Source organism: Falco rusticolus, chromosome 2 (genome assembly GCF_015220075.1).
Source record: "Falco rusticolus isolate bFalRus1 chromosome 2, bFalRus1.pri, whole genome shotgun sequence".
NCBI classification, from domain to species: domain Eukaryota; kingdom Metazoa; phylum Chordata; class Aves; order Falconiformes; family Falconidae; genus Falco; species Falco rusticolus.
In genome coordinates this window covers 45520130-45539741 of record NC_051188.1, presented here as the reverse complement: position 1 = coordinate 45539741, position 19612 = coordinate 45520130, and the positions used below count along the sequence as shown (strand labels likewise).

At 44.8% G+C, this 19612-nt stretch overlaps 1 protein-coding gene across 1 annotated transcript; it reads left to right on the top strand.

Moving 5' to 3' along the window:
* The first annotated feature begins 5842 nt into the window (after window positions 1-5842).
* Window positions 5843-12243, top strand: KCTD12 (potassium channel tetramerization domain containing 12). Its single transcript, XM_037377585.1, has one exon. It carries the CDS (start codon window positions 5906-5908, stop codon window positions 6908-6910), a length of 1005 nt encoding a protein of 334 aa, XP_037233482.1. The 5' UTR covers window positions 5843-5905; the 3' UTR covers window positions 6911-12243.
* The last annotated feature ends 7369 nt before the right edge of the window (window positions 12244-19612 follow it).

Sequence of the window (19612 nt, the reverse complement as noted above, 5' to 3'; positions counted from 1 at the left end):
AGGAGATGGCGTAAGGCTGTTGATCCACAGTGACAGTTAACCTAGAAGATCGATGTAGTTTCCACTCACGTTTGCAAAGGTCTGGTTGCCTTTCTTTTGTTGCTGTGGTAGAAGCCAGGTCAGAGTGCTATTTATTCACAGATACATAAATCACTAAGGGAAGATTTAAAGACGTGAATGAAATGTTTCACAGAGGTATAGAAGATTAATTTCAGAGAGACAAGGCTCACAAAAAAACCCCAGATTTAAAACTGCTCCGTAGGGGTTATGAGTAATTTAGCACAGGAGAAAAAAACTCACATGTTGTGCATGTAAAATAACACACCACTACGTATTATGAAATGACATAGTTGTCCTCTGCTTTTTTTTGTATCAGAGTGCGCTGGAACTTCCTGACAACTAACCAAAGCGGGGACACTAGGAAATCACATTTTCCTAGATATCACCTGAGAAGAAGCAGCTGGCAGTACTTGCACATTTGGCATAAGGTGCGTAGCTTTGTTTCTTGTGTCCTCCAAATTCAGCAATGCTCAGGACGTGTGTGGAAGGTGTCCACTTCAATGCTGTTCTTTACTGAGGCAGAAACAACCTGCATGTCACCATGACATTGAGAGGGTGCCTTTTGTCTTTCAATTTTTGCAGAGGTGATTGAAGGAAATTAACACAGCTCTGAACTTCACTAATTGCTCACTTGATTAAGTTTCTCAGGCACAATCTGTAGCTCTGTATTGGCCAAGGACATGGAATACACAGCTAATGGCTGTCCTCCCTCCCTCCCTCTCCCCAGGCTCTGCGAAGCATTGCCCTCACAAAATTATTGAGGGCAAGGTCTGTATCACACTGGCAGAGGAAAGTGCTTGAGCACTTGATGACCTCCTGAAGTCCCTTCCAACCTGAATTATTCTATGATTCTTCAATATCTTTCATGTATTTTCACAGCAGCTGGACTTCCTAGAACATGCAGTTCCAGCTAAACACATTCAACTGCATATGCAAACACACAGGCAAAACCGCCTCTGTGAACAAATATTATCAGATATAACATAGAACTTTCATTACAATTCAAATGATATATGGAAATCTATGAATTTGTGTATTTGTGTTGCCCAGCTGCACACAGCATGCGAGACCAAGTTTGCAGAGAGAGAGCACTCTCTTCAGAAGGAGTTGTATTCTTCTGTCTCTGGATGCAATAATGCACAGTTCAAGATTTTGGCAACACTACTTGAAATCACTTGAGTATAACGATGAGCCTGATAGTTTCATCCCGAGCAACGATTCAGAAAAGGGACAGGTTTCATCTAATAGCCATCCATTGACAATCAAAAGCATACCTATGGAACTGCATACATTTTAAAGAGCATGTAAGTCCCCAAAATGGAAGAGCTCCCAACTATTAGGCAATAAACTCTGCTGTGGACTAACCATACTCTTTTTCTTGCATCCTCTAAGCAAGACTGTGAAGCTTAAATGAGTATATTTGAGCCTCTGGTTCAGTTTAGATCACTAACTCCTTTTGTTGGTTTCATGCAGGAGGCTAAATATTTCATTGAATTTAATATTAAAAATTCAAACAATTCAGTCATATTTAATTAGGCGTTTTCTAAGCAATGTTATACCATTTCACACAATACAGACTGAAAGAAGAAATAATAAATGCTAACTAGCACTTTTAGTTCAGAACAGAGCTAAAATGTGTTCTTGCTTTGTGAAGTTTCTCAGGAAGAAGTGGAATATACTAACGTAATTGTTCACATCTACTTTTTGTGACTGAAAATGTATAGTTTTCTCTTTATCATGTATTGCAGGGTTGTGCCGGCAATACTTCGGAGCCCTTTGCATTTCCTAATTGCAATGTGGGTTTACTCCCACTAGATGTTACTCTTCCTCTATGGTTTGTGAAGGAAACCATCCTCCACGAATAAACTTGGACCACCCGTGGGTGTGCTACCCAAAATGTAAAATAGGGGCTCATTTTTCATCCCATTGCGATGGAAACATCTTTCTAAACACCGACACAACGAAAGCCCTGCCCCCTACCTGCAAAAAATTCACCCCCACCACCCCCACACCCCCAATCCAAAAAACCAAACACCCAGAAACCAGTGTAAACTTCTCAAAATATTAAAAGGAGAAAAGCTGTTGCATCCCATCAGATTAGGACAGCATGCACCCAACATGTAGCTGGTTCTGGTAGGCAGCTAATAGCAAACACTAAAATGTGACTGTCTTAGCTGAAGGAGCTATTGCTCAGAAGTCACGGTACTACACAAAGAAATTCAGCTAGACATTTATTGTCATAAAGCCTAGACTGTCCATTAGACAACATTTAATATTTAGCACCCTTTATGACAGGTGTATGTCTTACGAGGCATTCTGTGGCAGCCTTGGATATTACATGTACTAATATTTCACTGTCTCCCACACAAAAGAAGAATAAACCACTGAGATTATGACTGTGTTATGCAATCCGGTGACTGGCAGACACGTAAGTAAAAATATTTGATATATTTACTCATTGTAACACCCCGAGATGAAGTCCAGTTCTCACTAGAGACAGACATAGCCAAATGAAAAGAGATAGGAACTGGAGGAGAAAACGGGTTGGATATTTTGTGAAAACAGGAAAAAAACCCAAAGACATTACAATAACCAAAGCTTTGCAGCCAGGCAAAGTATCCTCGCTTGCATAAAGCGTCAGTGAGATGCCCAGAGAAGGTAGTTCTGAAGAGAGGTTGCTTCAAACCAGTGTATCAATACCGGGCATGCTTTTAAGCCCAGAAAATGACAGCTATCTCAGAGACAAACAGTGCAAGCTGGGTCTTTGCCCAGGACCGCTGAACAGGCTGAATGAACAGTATCTTCCCATGAGAACACTCCTTGCTCCCTTTCTGAAGGGGACTCAGGGATCAGCTTGCACATTGGCACATAGAACGCTGCAGTGGGACGAACCGGTTTGTGTCCCTACAGAAAGCCCTGGGACAGCAGCCCAGATAAGGTGCATGTTACAGATGTGTGTCTGCCCGCTCACCCCCCAATGTGCATGGCTTTGGACATCACATGGTGCTGCACAGCAGCGTGGTGGGTCCTTCTTATCTGACCTCCCACTAGATGATAGGCAGGTGGAGGTAAAGCTCTGGAGAGCAAATGTCTGAAGCAGCAGCATAACTTACTCATCTGTGAAGCTTCTGAAAACACGAGCTGGAAGATCCATTAAGCTCAGGTCTTACAAAGTCTGCTCTTAAATCTAACAAAGCTCAAGGCAAATAAAACACTCAAGTCTAATAAACATGTTAGTGCTATTTTTGTTAACCTACATTAATACTCATCTAATGCCAGAGAGATTAAGTTTAATTAACAGATTAATTAAACACCCCCTTTTTTTTATATATGGGAGCCACTTGTAAGAGTCACCTGCTGGTAGGTACAAAATCTTCTACTTCAAATTCTGCTATGGATAAGCACCTGCACAAGAATTGTATGATCTCATCTTCTGGGTGCACAGTTTAATCACAGTGCTCTTGACAGAGAGCCCACACTGGGGAAGCGGATTTTAAAATACAAATCTGTGGGAAGCTCTTGAGGTGGCTCCTTGCTAAGTATGGCTGGGAGCAGGGTGATGCGGGGGGAGATGCCACTTAAGAGACTGAGAGGTAAAAGTAACGCCATGAACCTGTCACCAGCAAACGACCATGTGAAAATTTCATGTGCTTTGAGCCTGGTGAATTGACCCTAAAATAGTGTAAGGGAAGAAAAAACAAAGATTCCCTGTGTGGTAGCAGAGGACTCACGTTATTTTCCCTCTTTTCTATAGCAACTAACTCAGATGTTGAAATGGGTAGCAAATCAGCTTCATTCAGGCTTATCTTATTTTCCCTGGTCTTTTAGAACTGTTTTCACCTCTCTCCTACTCCCCTAAAAAACCCCCAAACAAACAAACAAACAAACAGTAACCAACCCCCCCCCCCCAAAAAAAAAACAAACCAACAAAAACCAAACAAAAAAACCCAGAGAAAACAAGCTGCTTGCTACAGAGTGTCTGTAAAACATCAGATTAATCCGCTCGCCATTTGCTCCTACAAATGAAGACACCTGGTGGTCGAAGTCCTGTCAGCTGGCTTTCCCACATGCAAAAAGTAATGTCCTGCACCGTTGCTACCCTACTCTTAGTCTTCAGATTAAACTCCTGCAAACTCTGAGTCTCTGCTGCCCAAAGCCTACCCCACCTCCTTCCTTACATCACAGTATCTCCCTGTCAGCTCTCCCTCAACACCATTGTCATCTATTCTGTTTTCAAACCTTCTATTTCTTAACTCCCCCTGTTCTTCCTCTTCTTCCTCTTCTCTTAGCTTGCTTCTTGAGAACTAACTTGCCTTTCCTTCCTTTCCCATTTCTCAGTTTTTGAAGGACTTCCTACCCCCTGCCTGTGCATCTTGTGATTTCTACTTCATGGACCACTGCATCAGGGCATTTGCAGCCGGGCAGCCCAGAGAGGGCTTCTCTCACTCTGACGACGGGAGGGCATGGACCGCTGCCTTCATGCTCAGACCTTCCTGCCCTTTCAGCCTTCCTCTCGAGGAAGAAAGCACACTTGAACTCCCAGAGGAGAGCAACTGAGTACGTCCAGGCAGCAGCTCTTTACTATTGCTGGCAAAGAGGCACAGAAACATACATGAAATAAAAGCAAAAGCCTGAAACGTAATTTAAATGCTCTTTGCCAATGCACGTTAAATAGGTGCTTCTGTTTCACGCAGGTCTCGGTGTACCTAATTAATCCAAATTAAATCTGAGCTGTAAGGGCACCCAATTACACACGTATCCACGCAGACAGGAGGAGCCAGGCCCTCACGGTGAAGCGCCTCTTGACAGGCAGCTGCAGGGGGTCCCAGCCTCAGCGGGGTCCCCCTCATCGATACGGTCTTTCCTCGGCCGGCAGGAGCCGAGCCCCGACGGCGGGGCAGCCCCGGCCCGGCGCTCTCGGTGCCCCCCGACGGGGCGCGCTGCGGCTGCCGCCAAGCGTCGCCGGGGGATGCGGAGCGGCGGGAGGGCTGCGGGGCGGGCTGCAGGGCGCTGTCAGCCTGCGCAGGGCGATGCCTTGCGAGCCCTGAAACAGGCGGCGGGCCCGGGTAGCAGCGCACCTCGCGTTTTCCCCCGTGAAGGCGACGGGAGGGAGGGGACGCGGTTATACCGCGTCGAGGGTCTCGCTCGGCGAGGGTTTGGCCAAGCCTTCGGGAGATTAGGAAGGGCACAGCGGGGGCCTGCGGCGGGGCGGCAGCGCCCGGCCCCTTCCCCACCCCGGGGCGGACGGGGGGGGCTTCTTGCCTGCGAATAGACGAGACGCCTCGCAGAAGCCGGGGAGGGAGCCGGAGCCCGGACGGGTGCCAAGGGCGCAGCGGACCCCCCCCCGGTTTTACACCCGCCGGCCCCAGACTGCGGTGCCCGTCCGCGGCGAGGGGAACGCGGCGGGGCCGCACCGGGCGGGGAGAGAGTCCCCGCCGCAGCCGGGGAAGAAGGACCGGGGCGGGGGGGAGCGACGACGGGGGACCCTGCGTCAGTGCAGGGCCGTCCCCTTCCCCTCCCCGTGCGCTCGGCTCTGCCTCCCGCCAGCCTCCCACGCCTCCCGCGAGGTGCGGCCGCGCTACATAAACACGGCCCCGCCGCCGCCGCCGGGGCTCTCCGCTCGCGGCCCGACGGAGGCGCCTGGCCGGGCAGCGGGCACCGCAGCGGCGGCGGGGAGCGGAGCGGCGGCGGCCGCGCGGCTCCGGGGACCGACGGGGCGGGAGGCTCCGGCGGGCAGCGGCGGAGGGCTGCGCGCTCCCCCGCGGGCGGCGGCGGCCCCGCCCGAGCCCGGGCGGCCGGAGGAGGCAGGGCGGCGGCTCCCCGCCGGCGGCGGGCTCCCGGCGGTATGGCCCTGGCGGACAGCGCCCGCGGGCTGCCCAACGGCGGCGGCGTCTCGCCGGCGGCAGGGAGCGGGGCGGCGGGCAGCGGGGCGGCGGCGGCGGCGGGCGGCTGGTCGTCCTTCCCGGAGATCGTGGAGCTGAACGTGGGCGGGCAGGTGTACGTGACGCGGCGCTGCACGGTGGTCTCGGTGCGCGACTCGCTGCTCTGGCGCATGTTCTCGCAGCAGCAGCCGAACGAGCTGCCCCGGGACAGCAAGGGCCGCTTCTTCCTCGACCGCGACGGCTTCCTCTTCCGCTACATCCTGGACTACCTGCGGGACCTGCAGCTGGTGCTGCCCGAGCACTTCCCCGAGCGCAGCCGCCTCCAGCGGGAGGCCGAGTACTTCCAGCTGCCCGACCTGGCCCGCCGTCTGGCGCAGGCTCGGGCCGCCGCCGCCGCCCGCCCCGCCGCGCTGCACCGCGACGGTTCGCTCTGCGTCGACGAACCGCCGCCGCCGCCGCTCCTCGGCTACCTGGAGGCCGAGCCGCTGGAAGGGGGCGGCGGCGGGGCCGCGGCGTCCGCCCCGTCGCCCACCGCCAGCCGCAGCCCCTCGGGCGGGCCGCTGCTCACGCCCTCGCAGTCGCTGGACGGGGCGGGCGGGCGGCGCTCGGGCTACATCACCATCGGCTACCGGGGCTCCTACACCATCGGGCGGGAGGCGCAGGCCGATGCCAAGTTCCGGCGGGTGGCCCGCATCACCGTCTGCGGCAAGACGGCGCTGGCCAAGGAGGTTTTTGGGGAGACGCTGAACGAGAGCCGTGACCCCGACCGCCCTCCCGAGCGCTACACCGCCCGCTACTACCTCAAGTTCAACTTCCTTGAGCAGGCCTTCGACCGGCTCTCCGAGGCCGGCTTCCGCATGGCTGCCTGCTCCTCCACCGGCACCTGCGCCTTCGCCCCCGAGCAGGGTGGCCCTGCCGATGACAAGATTTGGACCAGCTACACCGAGTATGTCTTCTGCCGGGACTGAGCAGCCGCCCGGCCCGTGGCGTGGGGATGAGGGGGCAGCCCCTGCACGCCCGTGCGCACATGGTCCCCTCCCGGCCTGGAGCAAGGAGGACGTGGAGGGGAGGCCGTGTTCCCCTGCGCTTTCCTCACCCCTGCGCCCGCCTCCATGCGCAAGGCGGGTCAGCTCCCAGTGCAGCCCCCACCCCTCCTGCACGTGCCTCCTGACGGACCTGGGGACGGGGGACGGGAGGTCACCGTGTCTTGCTTCGGCCACCGTGTCCCTGCTTGGCCACCACATCCCTGCTCAGCCACTGCATCCCGGCTTATGCCATCATCCTCCCTCCCATGCCTCCCAGTAGCTGTGTCGGTAGCGAGGAAGGAGAGAGGTACCGGGAGCAGGCAGGTGCCCGTCCCAGGAAAGCACGTGCGTGTCCCCAGCCCCTGCCCCTCTCCGTGCGCAGGACCTGAGAGAGAGCTCTGTCAGGGTGGGGTGTTTTAAAAACCACCCGTTTAGGGGCTGAAGAACTTTTTGGTTGCTTTTCAGCAACTTCTGTTGAAGGTGGCACAAAGACAGCATGAGTGGCTGCCTTTTCTCATCCCGGTACTCCTAAGGGGGATTTTGCCTTGCTGGGCAGACCCAAACTGGTCCATTTTATCCCTCTGCCACCCCATCATCAAAGTGATGTCTGTCTGTGAAGGACCGTCACACAGAAGTGATGCCTGGCTGTGAGGGGTTGGCACTCCAGCTCATGCTTCCTCTATAGACATGAGTAATTTTGCAGGAGGTGTGTGTGTGTGTGGCCCTTTGTGACCTGCTGCATCCATCTCCTCTCTCTGCTCCTTATCTCTCTGAACTCCCCTCTCCAAGCTGTTAAACTGGACCAGAGCCTGCACAGCAGGCACGTAAGGCTGGTGTGGAAGGACAGGATCGCTGGATAACCAACCATTTGAACTACAAAGTGTCTTCAGGGACACTTGTTTATTCCCTCGAGAGGTAAAACAACGATGCTTTGAAAAATTAAAGTGCTTGTGAATCATAACTTTCATGGGTGGTGTGAAGTCCTTATAATTCTCTTGAAGTTACTGTCTATGATATGCATAGAATACCCCATGCGTGTTTCCTTGAACGCCCTCAAAACGATGACGGTGAGACAAAGCCAGGCTTGCCAGAGCAAGGGTAGGGCCTGCTTCCTGGGAAGCTGAAATCATGTATGTTGAATTAATGAAGATGGACATTATAAGTGCAATCAAGAGCACCCTGCTTGTTACTTTAAGTTTTGTCATGTTAGTGCTGTAAAACTTTGAAGCCAATAGAATTGATGCTGAAACCACATCTTTAAGAACCAGTCTCTCAGTTTGTCGTGGCAGTACTTCCAGGGCAACGACACTGCTGAGATTAAGTACCTCTTCCTAGACAAACTTAGTGCTTCTTAGAAAGGATTAAGCCCTGTACTTAGAAAAACAAGAATGATGCCAACTATCTTCAGGGGAAATTACCCTTTCTAAGCTGTATTTTGTTTGTGCTATCAAACAGTCTTTCTTTCCTGAAGAAGGCAGCCATAGCTTGCTTTGGAACAGACAATTTGAGGAGTAGGTTTTTCTAATAAATTTGTGAAGATTGGGATACAAAAGCACTTTCCTTTAAATCCTGAACTTGATTTAAAACTCTGTGTTGTCAGTTCAGAACTTCACAAAAAAATATTCTAAATGTATCCCAAGTGTTGAAGAATTTAGCAGTATGTAGTAAAGGCTTGAAGTTACATTTTTAAAACTCTTGAATAATAAATTGTTCTAACTCCAAATTTAGAAATACTGCTAGCACTTGTATTCTAACCAAAGAATTTCACAGTAGGGTTTTATTTTTAAAACCTTAATTCCTTTGAAAAGAGCTACAGCTACATAATGTATTGAGTTTCAGTGCTCAGTCTCTGTGTTCACCACTTGGTCTTTCATTAAGTGCATGCCTAACTGCACAAAACTGAAAATAATTTGCAGCACTGTGTTTGTTTTTGTTTTTTTTTTTTTTTTGTTAATATTAGCAAGATTGTTTATCAATGTGGTTAAACTGAAGATGTAGATGGGAAAGCATTGGGTGGTGTCCAGTTGTAGACAGTTTTATAATGGAGTATTTTTAAAAGGATAGAAACGTATACCTGCCAAATGTGATGAGCAATAAGATCAAGTGAGAGGCCAATACACCTGAAGACGGAACAAAACCCGCTTGTCCTATGCCTTACTCCGAGATGATTCCTTTGTGCTTAACTTGTTTATACCACAAGTGAAAAGACGTTGATCACAGCTACTAGGTCTTTACAATGCCGTTCTCAAGAATAATGACTGTCTTTTTCTAGTTTCTGTTAAGTAATTCTGAAGTATGTTTTTTAAAATTTTGTATAAAATCAGTTTTCAGTAAAGTGTTGAAATTTGCTCTAGATAGCTTTCTTTTTTTAAGAATCTGGTAGCTTACTATATCCATCATAGGTACTATGAATAGGGGCAGTTTTAAATTGAACTTGTGATTCAGTGTACATATATATACAGTATATAAACATTTTACACGAATCATTTAGTTTTTTAATCATTTTAGTGCTACAGAATTTCATAATATATCTAGCTGAGCATTTACATATTATGCTATGTACATAATATAGTAATGTTTTATTGGTTTCCTATACCTGTTTCTATGGAAAAACTGAATATGAATATCAGCTTGTAGAACTGAGATTGATTATGTATTTGCCTGAATGTGAATCATAACTAAACTTCCAGGTGGTTGAATGCATCTCCAAAACAAAGATTGCCTGTATTTTGATCAATAATTGCCTATCTGTTTGCTGGCAGATGACCCAGGAACTCTCATATTTCAAGTAAAATTGAGTGTAATAAAAACATAAACTAATGGTTTTTTAATCTTTGTGTTTGTGCTAAAATCTCTAAGTATTATTATTAGGAAATAGGGCCCTTCATTTACCGATAACTCATTAAATTTAGGCTTAAAATGATGGTGCCATAAATGTAATAGTCATTTGATGGTTTGGCACAGAAGACAGTATTTTTCTTAAACATTGCTCAGTAATTTCAGTAGAATTTTTAGAAGGTAAAATGCTTGTCTCTTGTGATGAGAACTCAAAGAACAGATAAACATGACGACTCTGCTAACCTGTTGATGTGCAGAAGGACAAAAATCTAAAGGCACAGTACCAGAGTCCTGTATACCTTTTGTAGCTGTTGTTCACAGTTCATGTACTTATGGATGAATGCAGTAGCATTTACAAGTGCTATTAAAAAAAACAAAGGCAGTCTTTCTTTTACTTAGAAGTTAAGGCATAGGTCTTTTCAGTGGTGCATATCATGAAGGGTGACTGCAGATGTTTGACAGGATGTTTATATTTTTATACATGTAGATAACAAGCCACTTATTCATTCTTACTTTCACATGTATAGCACTGAAAATAAAGATCCTCCTAGGAAAACATTGCATACCAAATTAAATTCTTGTTCTTTAAATATTAACTCAGCTGTGTGGTTTATGCTGTCCTTTTTACTCTTGGTGAAGATGTCATTAGCTTTGCTCTCTCTTCCACAGTATCACATTTGTAACTTCAGCAAAGACTCCAAACAAATATGTAAAGCAGAAACATAGAGCAAAGACTATTTTGTGTATAGGGATCTCTAGTAACACCTGTGGCAAGATAAACAGAAATGTGTAATGCTCAGACTGCGTACTTTCAGGTGTCACAGACAATTTTTGTAGTACTGGTCAATATAAATCAGTCCTCAGGAAACCACAGTAATTAAGCAGCTTAATTTGAACAGGACAGAATAATTGTTGAAATAAAATGTTGATGTTTTTTATGAAGCCAGAGAATAACAACATTGGCTATAGTGCTCATTTAATGAAAGAAACATGATTACCTAAGGAAATAAATGATCTGAGCAAAATGCATTTAAAAATTCTGTTAAGGAGCAGAGGGGTGATTTTGTTAGCTACCCCGTGATCTCTAGTGAACTGTTATAAAACTGACAATTTATAATTTACAATAAAGCTGTGATCAGTTTCAAAGAAAATCAGTAATGAATTGCTAATATAACCCATGTGTATGAAGCGCCTGTGTATTTAATAAAACTTTCTTGGGTAGCAGGTTTATCATGCAAAGGAACCAGCTGAAGGAAGTTTAATCAAATGTTTTATTTGATGGCTTAATAGTATTTGAGAGCTTTGTTATCTTGCAAATCTTAGGTCTCATTTCCTTTACACTACCACTGCAATTACCCTGCTCACCCCCATCCCTTATATTTTACTTTTGCTGGGCCAAAGACAGCACGTTCTTTGGCAGAGCCAGTTTTTGCTGTGCTGAAGGTTATGGCTGAATTCTACCTTTCTCTTTCAGTGAACTATAGACTTTTTTCCCCTTTCTTTTACCCAGCCAGCAGTATTCATGGAATTTGTAAGAACATAACATCTGTGAATTTTTTTAGTTCTTTCAATTGTATTTGAAATTACCCGTCAACTCAGAAGTTAAGGGGGACAGATGTCCACCCAAATGGACAATACAAGTGTATGAGCCTTATTTCCTTAGGAAACAAGGCTAGCAACAAATTACTGTAATTAATGTCTGGCACTGTCTATATAAAGGAGAACAGAGTAGTCCAATTGTACTAAATCCCTACAGGCCGAGGAGGCAAGCAGTCACGCTCACTTTTGCAACGCTGGCCAGTCAGCCAAACAAATGGGTGGACTAGAATGTCTTAAAAATATTTCCAGCCTCCAAATTTCTGCGGTGTTTCCAAGTGTAGCTTGAACAGCTTTGGGTCTTGTTTCAACAGCCCTTCTTGGCTGCTTGTCTTATATCTATCTATTGGTACCTTTGCTGAAGAAACTTTTTGTTATGAATATGGAGCTTTTAGGACTCCTTCTGCCCTTTTGCCTGACAGAATTGGATCAAAATGTGCAAGGAAATATTTTCTGAAGGCTAGATTTGACTATTTTTTTTTCATTATAGGAAATCTTCAGTTTAGTTGTTAACGAAAGATTAGCAGAAATGCATTATTTATTTAGAAAGTACTAGCATTTAATTTTATGAAACAATGCTGGTTTTATTTTTCATTAAAATGAACTGCCTGTGTTTTTCCCCATGCAGTGAACTGTACTAGATGTAAGGCTCTGCTGCTGAGCAAAACTCTTATGTATGATTGCTGAAGTATTAATACCACCGTTGCAAGCAGTCTGCTGGAAAGACCCAGCACAACTGCTGAGACAGTCAAAACCATCGTCAGTCAAATCGTCATCACATTTCTTCCCTGTTCCACTCTTCACTGTGTTCAAACTGGAATAAAATTAAGCTCTGTTAAACATTTCTGGCTCTAAAACGTTTTTAGCACACACTATGGAGTATTTGGTACTTCCACCAAAGCTGTTAGCAACAGTGAGTCAGGCTTTTGAAGTAGATCTACTTCTTCATGAGGAAATACAAGCTGGGAAAAAATCCTTGCACAAAGCAGGAGCAGACTCATAGGGTTTTGGGGAAATTTCTGGGTATCACAAGAAATTCAAGACATTTTTCTGTCTAACCCAAATAATACATTCACACATTACTCTCATCTTGCACCCCTCACACCCCCCCACCCCCCACCCCCCCCACCTGGAAAACCACCTTGCTTAGGGACACAGGCAGATGTGGGTTAACACTTTATCATCCTTCTTCATTCAATATAATATGAAAGGAAGTTCACACAGAATCATACAGGAATGAGCCAGCGTGTCCTGTGATGTCAGTATGCAGATGATGCCCAGCTCTGACTAGGCTTTTACAGTTTAAAAATTTACACAGACTAGAATTTAAGTAAGTGTTAACTCATTAAAGTTCAGCCAGTGAGAACGGCATATCTAGACTGCGATAAAAAAGCAGTTCCATTGATAAAGAGCATGTGGTCTATTATCTTCCTTTGTAATTTTCAGGTTAGTTTATTGAGGATTAGGTTGTGATGTAAAAGAACAAAAAAGTAAAATAAAGCAAAGGCCCTTTCTTGCAGTCCTCTCCCTGCACACACATTCTTCAGGAGGGAACGCAGTGCTGGTGTCATGGAAACAACCTTTCTTTTTGGTTTCAGAGATAACTGCAATAACCCACAATACTGCCACCTCAGTTTTGACTGTTTTGCTGGTTGTGGCTGAACTTTAGGGTCACACCAATGCTTCATAAAAGGTCTTGTAGCAGAGCATATTGTCATAACCATGTAGACTTCCTTAGATTTGGATATAGTTTAATTTTCATTCAAATTTTCCAAATAGCTTAGTGACCATCTCTCTCCTCACATTACAGCAAATTCTGTGATTATTAGAAACCTGCAGTTAAAGTTTAAAAGGGCAAAGACTATTCCAGGAATGTGACTCTCTTCTTTTTTTCCCCTTTTTTCCTTTCAGTAAGGGATCCCAGTTATGGATCCACTACTACCACCACCACCTCCCCCGATCTGTAGTCTTGTACAAACACTCCTAATTTTCCTCACCTTGTCAAATTCACTGCTGCATCTTCCTATGACTGAAAGCTCAAGGCACGAGTATTTCAGAAAATGCAAGGACCAGGAGGTCTTGCAATGACTCACTAGTGTTACATGGCAACCCCTTGCTGCCGTGGTCCCTCTTGCAGTCAAAGCCAAGCTGCAAGGGCAGCTGGGTCCCAGGTCACTGGATGCCCCACCAGACCTGGCCACAGCTGCCCCTTCTGCCTTGCTTCCTTCCCGGCCGTGACTGAGGTGGCTTGGTAGTCCCTGAGCCAGCGTGGTCCCGCTGCTGGTGCATTGTGTGAATAAAGGGGCAGCATTTGTATTCTGGTAAGCTCTGTACAGCCCAGCAGCCATGAACTGGCACTTCTCCACTAGACTCCTGACCCACTTATTTCCAGGGTGTGCTTTCATGGTTTGTATGTTATCTGCTGTCTCAGGGTATGGTTGGAACATGGGAAAGATTTAGCTGTTTACAGTAGGGTGCCTTATAGCTTATCTGTTGTGCCACTAAAGGGACGATAAAGACAACTCAGTTAAAAATAGTTTTACAGTTCCTTAAAATTTTGTGGTCTGAATAAACCATGAAAAGTGCTGCATAAACTATAATAAAACTGGGTAAAGGCACCTTTTCTTTTATAGGTGGGAATGATGGCTTTATTAGTTTTGCTGGAGTACTAGCCTGTTCATCCACTTGGACTTGTTTGTATCATGTTAAAGGCTGGAGAGCACTCAGCTGCAGATAGCTGGACCAAACTCATATTTCTTTAGAAAATGTTAGAGGAGGAGTATATAAAGGCACTAGTGTTCCTGTTTCTAAAAGAAAAGTTTATAGGTTGCTTGCAGATTATAAGATTGGATGTTTTTCAGCACATCACCTCCTAGGGTTTGAGGACGGAAAGAAATGTCCAGATCACCTAGTCTGCTGTTCTACATAGCATATACTGCAGGGCTTCCCTGAACGGTCTTTAAATCAGGCAGTGAAATCTCTTAGACTGTCATCTAACCTCATGGATGATACTGCTGGTGAAAAAGAAGACATCGCAGTGCTCAATTAATTGTTCTGCTGTGAATGTCACCAGCTTGGGCATCCCTCAGAAGAGTCTGTGATGTCTTCACCAACACCACACAGCTGGAGCAAGCGTTCTGTAGGAGGCAGTTCATTTGAGCCAAATCTGGGGATGAACTGTCCTGTCTTTTCCTTCAGTTGCCCACCACTTGTCCCTGTAACCAGCTTTGTGTTGGCTCCGTACATTGTGGCCGTGGGGTGAACCCGTTCAGGGACCTGGTGCAGATGAAAACCTTAAGCAAGCAAACAGAAGAAGACAGGTTACCTGTCAGCCAGAGCTGCTCCCCAAACTAGCTCACAGCATAACAGAGTTACTAGTGCCAGGAGATACAGTCTGATGACTAAACAGAGTCAGCTCCTGTGGTCTATCAATAAGGCATGTTTTTTAGTGCTTTAGTCATCTTATGTCTCTTCAAATCCTCTTCAACTTATCAACATCTTTTTGAACTGCTGATTTCAGATACTGCTCATTCCAGTAAGGGAATGCAGTAAAGCAAAGTAAAATTTCTCTGTCCCATCCTCTGTGTTTTTCCATTCATCTGTCCAAGGTTTGAAATGGCAGTCCCGGGGATTTAAGCATCACTGGAGTTATGTTCAGTAAACCACCACTGTGAGCACCTGCGTTCTGTCCTCCAAATGCCACCCCAGTTATCAGTCAAAATGCACGGCAGTGTATAAGGTGTTTTCTCACTAAAAATTATACCACAGTTTTACTTATAACGACTATATAGCCTTAAAAAACAATGCAAAACCAGTACAAGAGGATCTATTTTCTGTACATCAGTGTTGGTGAACCTTGCTGTGTCACACAAGTGTTCAGTATCATTTCTTACTAGTTGTTACGTTGGATAGGTGGTTTTCGACTGGTTAAATGGATGGCTGAGGATTAATGGCAGGTTGGCAGGCCTAAAGTTCCCAAATTATCCACTTTTTTTTAACCACTGTCTTCAAAAACAGTTTATGCCGTTTCCAGTCCTTTGGAGCTTCCCCAGGGTTCTAAGACTTTCTGAGAAGGCTGCATTAGTAATTACACAGGCTCATCGAGACACCGGATTTAAATTAGCCAGATCTTGTTAAAATAAATACTTGTTGCTCATCTTTTTTTTTGATTAATCTTAGAAGGGAAATTGTTCATATCCTCAACAGAACCGCAGAGCAAAATATTTATACTCTTACTGAACTAGCAAGCCTCCAACTTCCATCTACTAATGAATCCATAGAGTTTTTCACATTTTTCCTAATAAAAATAGATTATTTCATTTTTAATCATGCTGACTACTACTTTCTTTGTGTTTTTTCCTTACATTATTGAATTTATACAATGCAATTAGTACAGCATTTGGAAATTACAGCTTTTGATTTATACAGGTTGTGATAATGTTCCATTTCCCTATTAGAATTTATATCTATGACTTTTTAATAGCAGCTATCTGGATCCCATCTCAGGATGTTCTGAATAACTGTAACTCCTGTTGGTCTCAATAAAAGGTGCTGTCACTGGAGGATATACATGACAATTTAGAAAACACACTGTTCTCTCTTTTACATTCAGCATTTGACTTTACATTTATTTGCTGAAACTGTAACCTAGGATTTAGAAATACAGTATTTTGAAAGGTAAGTTCCTTGCTATGCAGTTAGTGGGAATTTATACCAAGATGTTACTTTTCATTTTGACCATTTAATCTCATTCTATCTATTGTGGTGCATGTCCAAAGAATATCTAGAGGATACACAAGAGGACTATTTTCTCAGATCTTTCCTAGCACTGACACATCTAAAAGGTACTTCATTATATTCAGTTATTTATGTGTCCTGGTTTCAGCTGGGATAGAGTCAATTTTCCTCTCAGTAGCTGGTGCAGGGCTGTGGTTTGGATTGGGTGTGAGAGCAATGCTGACAGCACACGGATGGGTTTGGTTGTTGCTGGGTGATGTTTATGCTACATCAAGGACTTTTTGGTTTCTCGGGCCCTGCCAGCCAGAGGGCTGGAGGGGCACGGGACATTGGGAGGGGACACAGCCAGGACAGCTGACCCCAACTAGCCAAAGGGACATTCCATACCATATGATGTCATGCTGAGTGTATAACCTGGGGGCAGAAGGAAGGTGGGGACATTTGGTATTATGATGTTTGTCTTCCCAAGTAACCATTAGGCATGATGGAGCCCTGCTCTCCTGGGGATGGCTGAACACCTGCCTGCCCACGGGAAATGGTGAATCAGTTCCTTGATTTGCTTTGCTTGTGTGTGTGGCTTTTGCTTTACCTATTGAACCGTCTTTATCTCAGCCCAGAGTTTTCTCGCTTTTACTCTTCCAGTCCTGTCCCCCATCCCACTGTGGGGGGAGGGAGCGAGCGGCTGCGTGGGGCTTAGTCGCTGGCCAGGGTTAAACCACGACATTATGTTATTCCTAAACTCCATTTACAGAGTCACTTAAGAACATGGCTGATGTGCATTTTGGAGTGCTGCACATGTGGCACACAGTTTATTCATTTGCTCTTACTGGGAGTTGAACTCAATGGAGTCAGTATTTGCTTTTTTTGAGGCCCTGCTTCCAGCACATTCTTCCAATATGTGTGAATTGGTGTGGATATCAGAGGGGCAACATGGAAACTCAGCTGTGGTGAAGGCATGTGGCCAGGTGTGTCTCAGTTCCTAGGGGCTGCACGCTTTGCCTATCTATCCCACAAGATCATAGCGTGTGGAGGCTGATAGTGTCTGGATAAATAAAAAGTATTTAACTTTACAGGTAATAAGTTGTAGTAGCTTTTGTCTTACTTTGTGTTCATCAGGTTACTCCTCAAGAGAAGGCCCTATTGTAGCTGTAAACATGGGGTTTGCTATAATTCCCTCGCTATAATGCATACACTCGTCCTTACCATTTTTCCCTTGATTATCTCTTTAAATAGTTCAATGTTCTTCCCATGTTTTCATTTGCAGAATTAGATTACAAAAAATTAGAGAAAAAAAGTGCTGCTTTAAATTAACATCCTTAGACAATGTGAGATTACTATTAACCTTGATTTTTATAGGAGCAAATGGGAATAAAAGAGTTGCTGGCTGAAATTAACAAGTCATTCCTTTTATATAGAATAACACATGTCATAGTTTAAATCCAACCAGCAACTAAGTACCACACGGCTGCTTGCCCACTGCTAACCCCACACCCCGGTGGGATGGGAAGGAGAATTAGAAAAAGGTAAACCCCGTGGGTTGAGATAAGAACAGTTTAATAATTGAAATGACATTAAAAAAAAAAAAGTAGTAATGAAAAGGGAGATAACAAAAACAGAGAGAGGAATAAATCCAAGAAAAACAGGTGATGTGCAATACAACTGCTCACCACCCACTGACAGAGGCCCAGCCAGTCCCCAAGCAGTGATCGGTGCCTCCCAGCCAGGTCCCCACAGTTTATATACTAGACATGATGTTCTATGGTATAGAATATCCCTGAGGCTAGTTTGAGTCAGCTGCCCTGGTTATGCTCCCTTCCAGGTTCTTGTACATCTCCTCGTTGGCAGAGCACAAGAAACTGAAAAATCCTTGACTTAAAGCACTACTTAGCAACAACTGAAACATCAGTGTTATCAACATTATCCTCATATGAAATGCAAAACACATCACTGTGCCAGCTACTAGGAAGAAAATTAGCTCTATCCCAGCAGAAACCAGTACAACAGAATATGTAGTTCTGAATAACTTGGTTTAAACCAAGCAAGAAAGTTCCCGAGATCAGAGCAGCTTTCTTCTGTAATAGCAGTTACCTAATACTGAATGTTTTCTCCAAGATGAAGCATGTATCACACAGACATTACTAACTGAAGAAGGCAGGACACAGGACAGTCACTTCAGAATTATAAAACCCTCCACCTTTCCCACCTTTTTCCAAAGGTACTGTGTCCTGATGAAAATTCTGTGTTTTCCTTCTGACACATCACCAGCTAGGAAACATATTTCACCCTTCCTGTTTACAGAGATGCTCTCATTGTACAGCAATTTTCATCTTTCCTAAGACAATGTATTGGCCTGCAGTTTTCCTTTCCACCTGTTGTCTTGCTTGACTGAACCTTTACTTTTTCTAAGTCTTCCACAACAGCTGCTCCCTGTGTACTTCTAATAAGTCTGGTGTTGGATTTGGTGATTTACCTACTGTGTTAACTCTTTTAGCTCTTACGTTTTCACCTCTTTTGTATGGAAAGGCTTCTGGCTGAGGCACGTGGTTCTGTTTGTGTATACACATGGCATATCTGAATCTGTGCTATAGTTACAGGTACATAGGCACTGCCATACCATCTCAGCTAACTGCTTTGCCCAGTCATTTAAACTCTTTGATCATGACTGACAATGTAATGTCTGTCTTACATGGCTGTAAGAATCTCTGTGAAGCCCACAGAGCATCCCAGAGTACTGTGTTGTAAACCCATTGTTAGATATGTGGCAAAGGATTTTGCTCATGCATTTAATAAGGAATTGTGTGCTGTGAGTGCGCTATGTGAAAGTATTATTCTTTGCCGATTTTCTTTCTCTAAGGAAAAGTCAGTAGAATAAATGTATTTTGAATGTTCTGGTTTGCGTATGCGGAGAAACCTACGCAGTACTGGTGTACCTACACTGTACCAGTGCAGTATAAATAGAATTGCACTCCTCTTTCTGCTCAGCTTCACTTGATTCAGGCTTTGTAAAAGTACTTACATCTCTCTCATTATATTATATTTCCCCCCTTAAAATGAAGACGCATTTGCTCTGTGAATTTTAGAGAGTGTTTTTATTATTATGATAAGAAAATGTTATTTTCCATGGTTATTTTGTATATAAAAGAAAGATTTAGAAAGAGATTTGTTTTAGTTTTGTGAAGGCTTTAGTCTTTTCCTCAGCATCTCTCCTTTTTGTTGTTACTTTATGAATTCAATGGTTTTGATTGTTGTGTTTTTAGATGACTTTTTAATCTGCTTGTATTTTGCTGTCAATGCAATTTCATGAATTTAATAGAGTAATCTTGAGATTTTTTACTGGTCCAACCAAAACTGGCACCCTGTACTGGCTTTGTGGGATCAGGCCAATTTAAAGGCCTAGGGGTATCTATTTCATCCCTCTTTTGGTCTGTTTTTCTGAAATTCTCTCCAGCTATAAAGGGATTGATAGTTAGACTA

What these genes read in the sequence shown, in the direction of transcription:
- KCTD12 (XM_037377585.1), top strand. Translation starts at nt 5,906, where the DNA reads ATGGCCCTGGCGGACAGCGCCCGCGGGCTGCCCAACGGCGGCGGCGTC.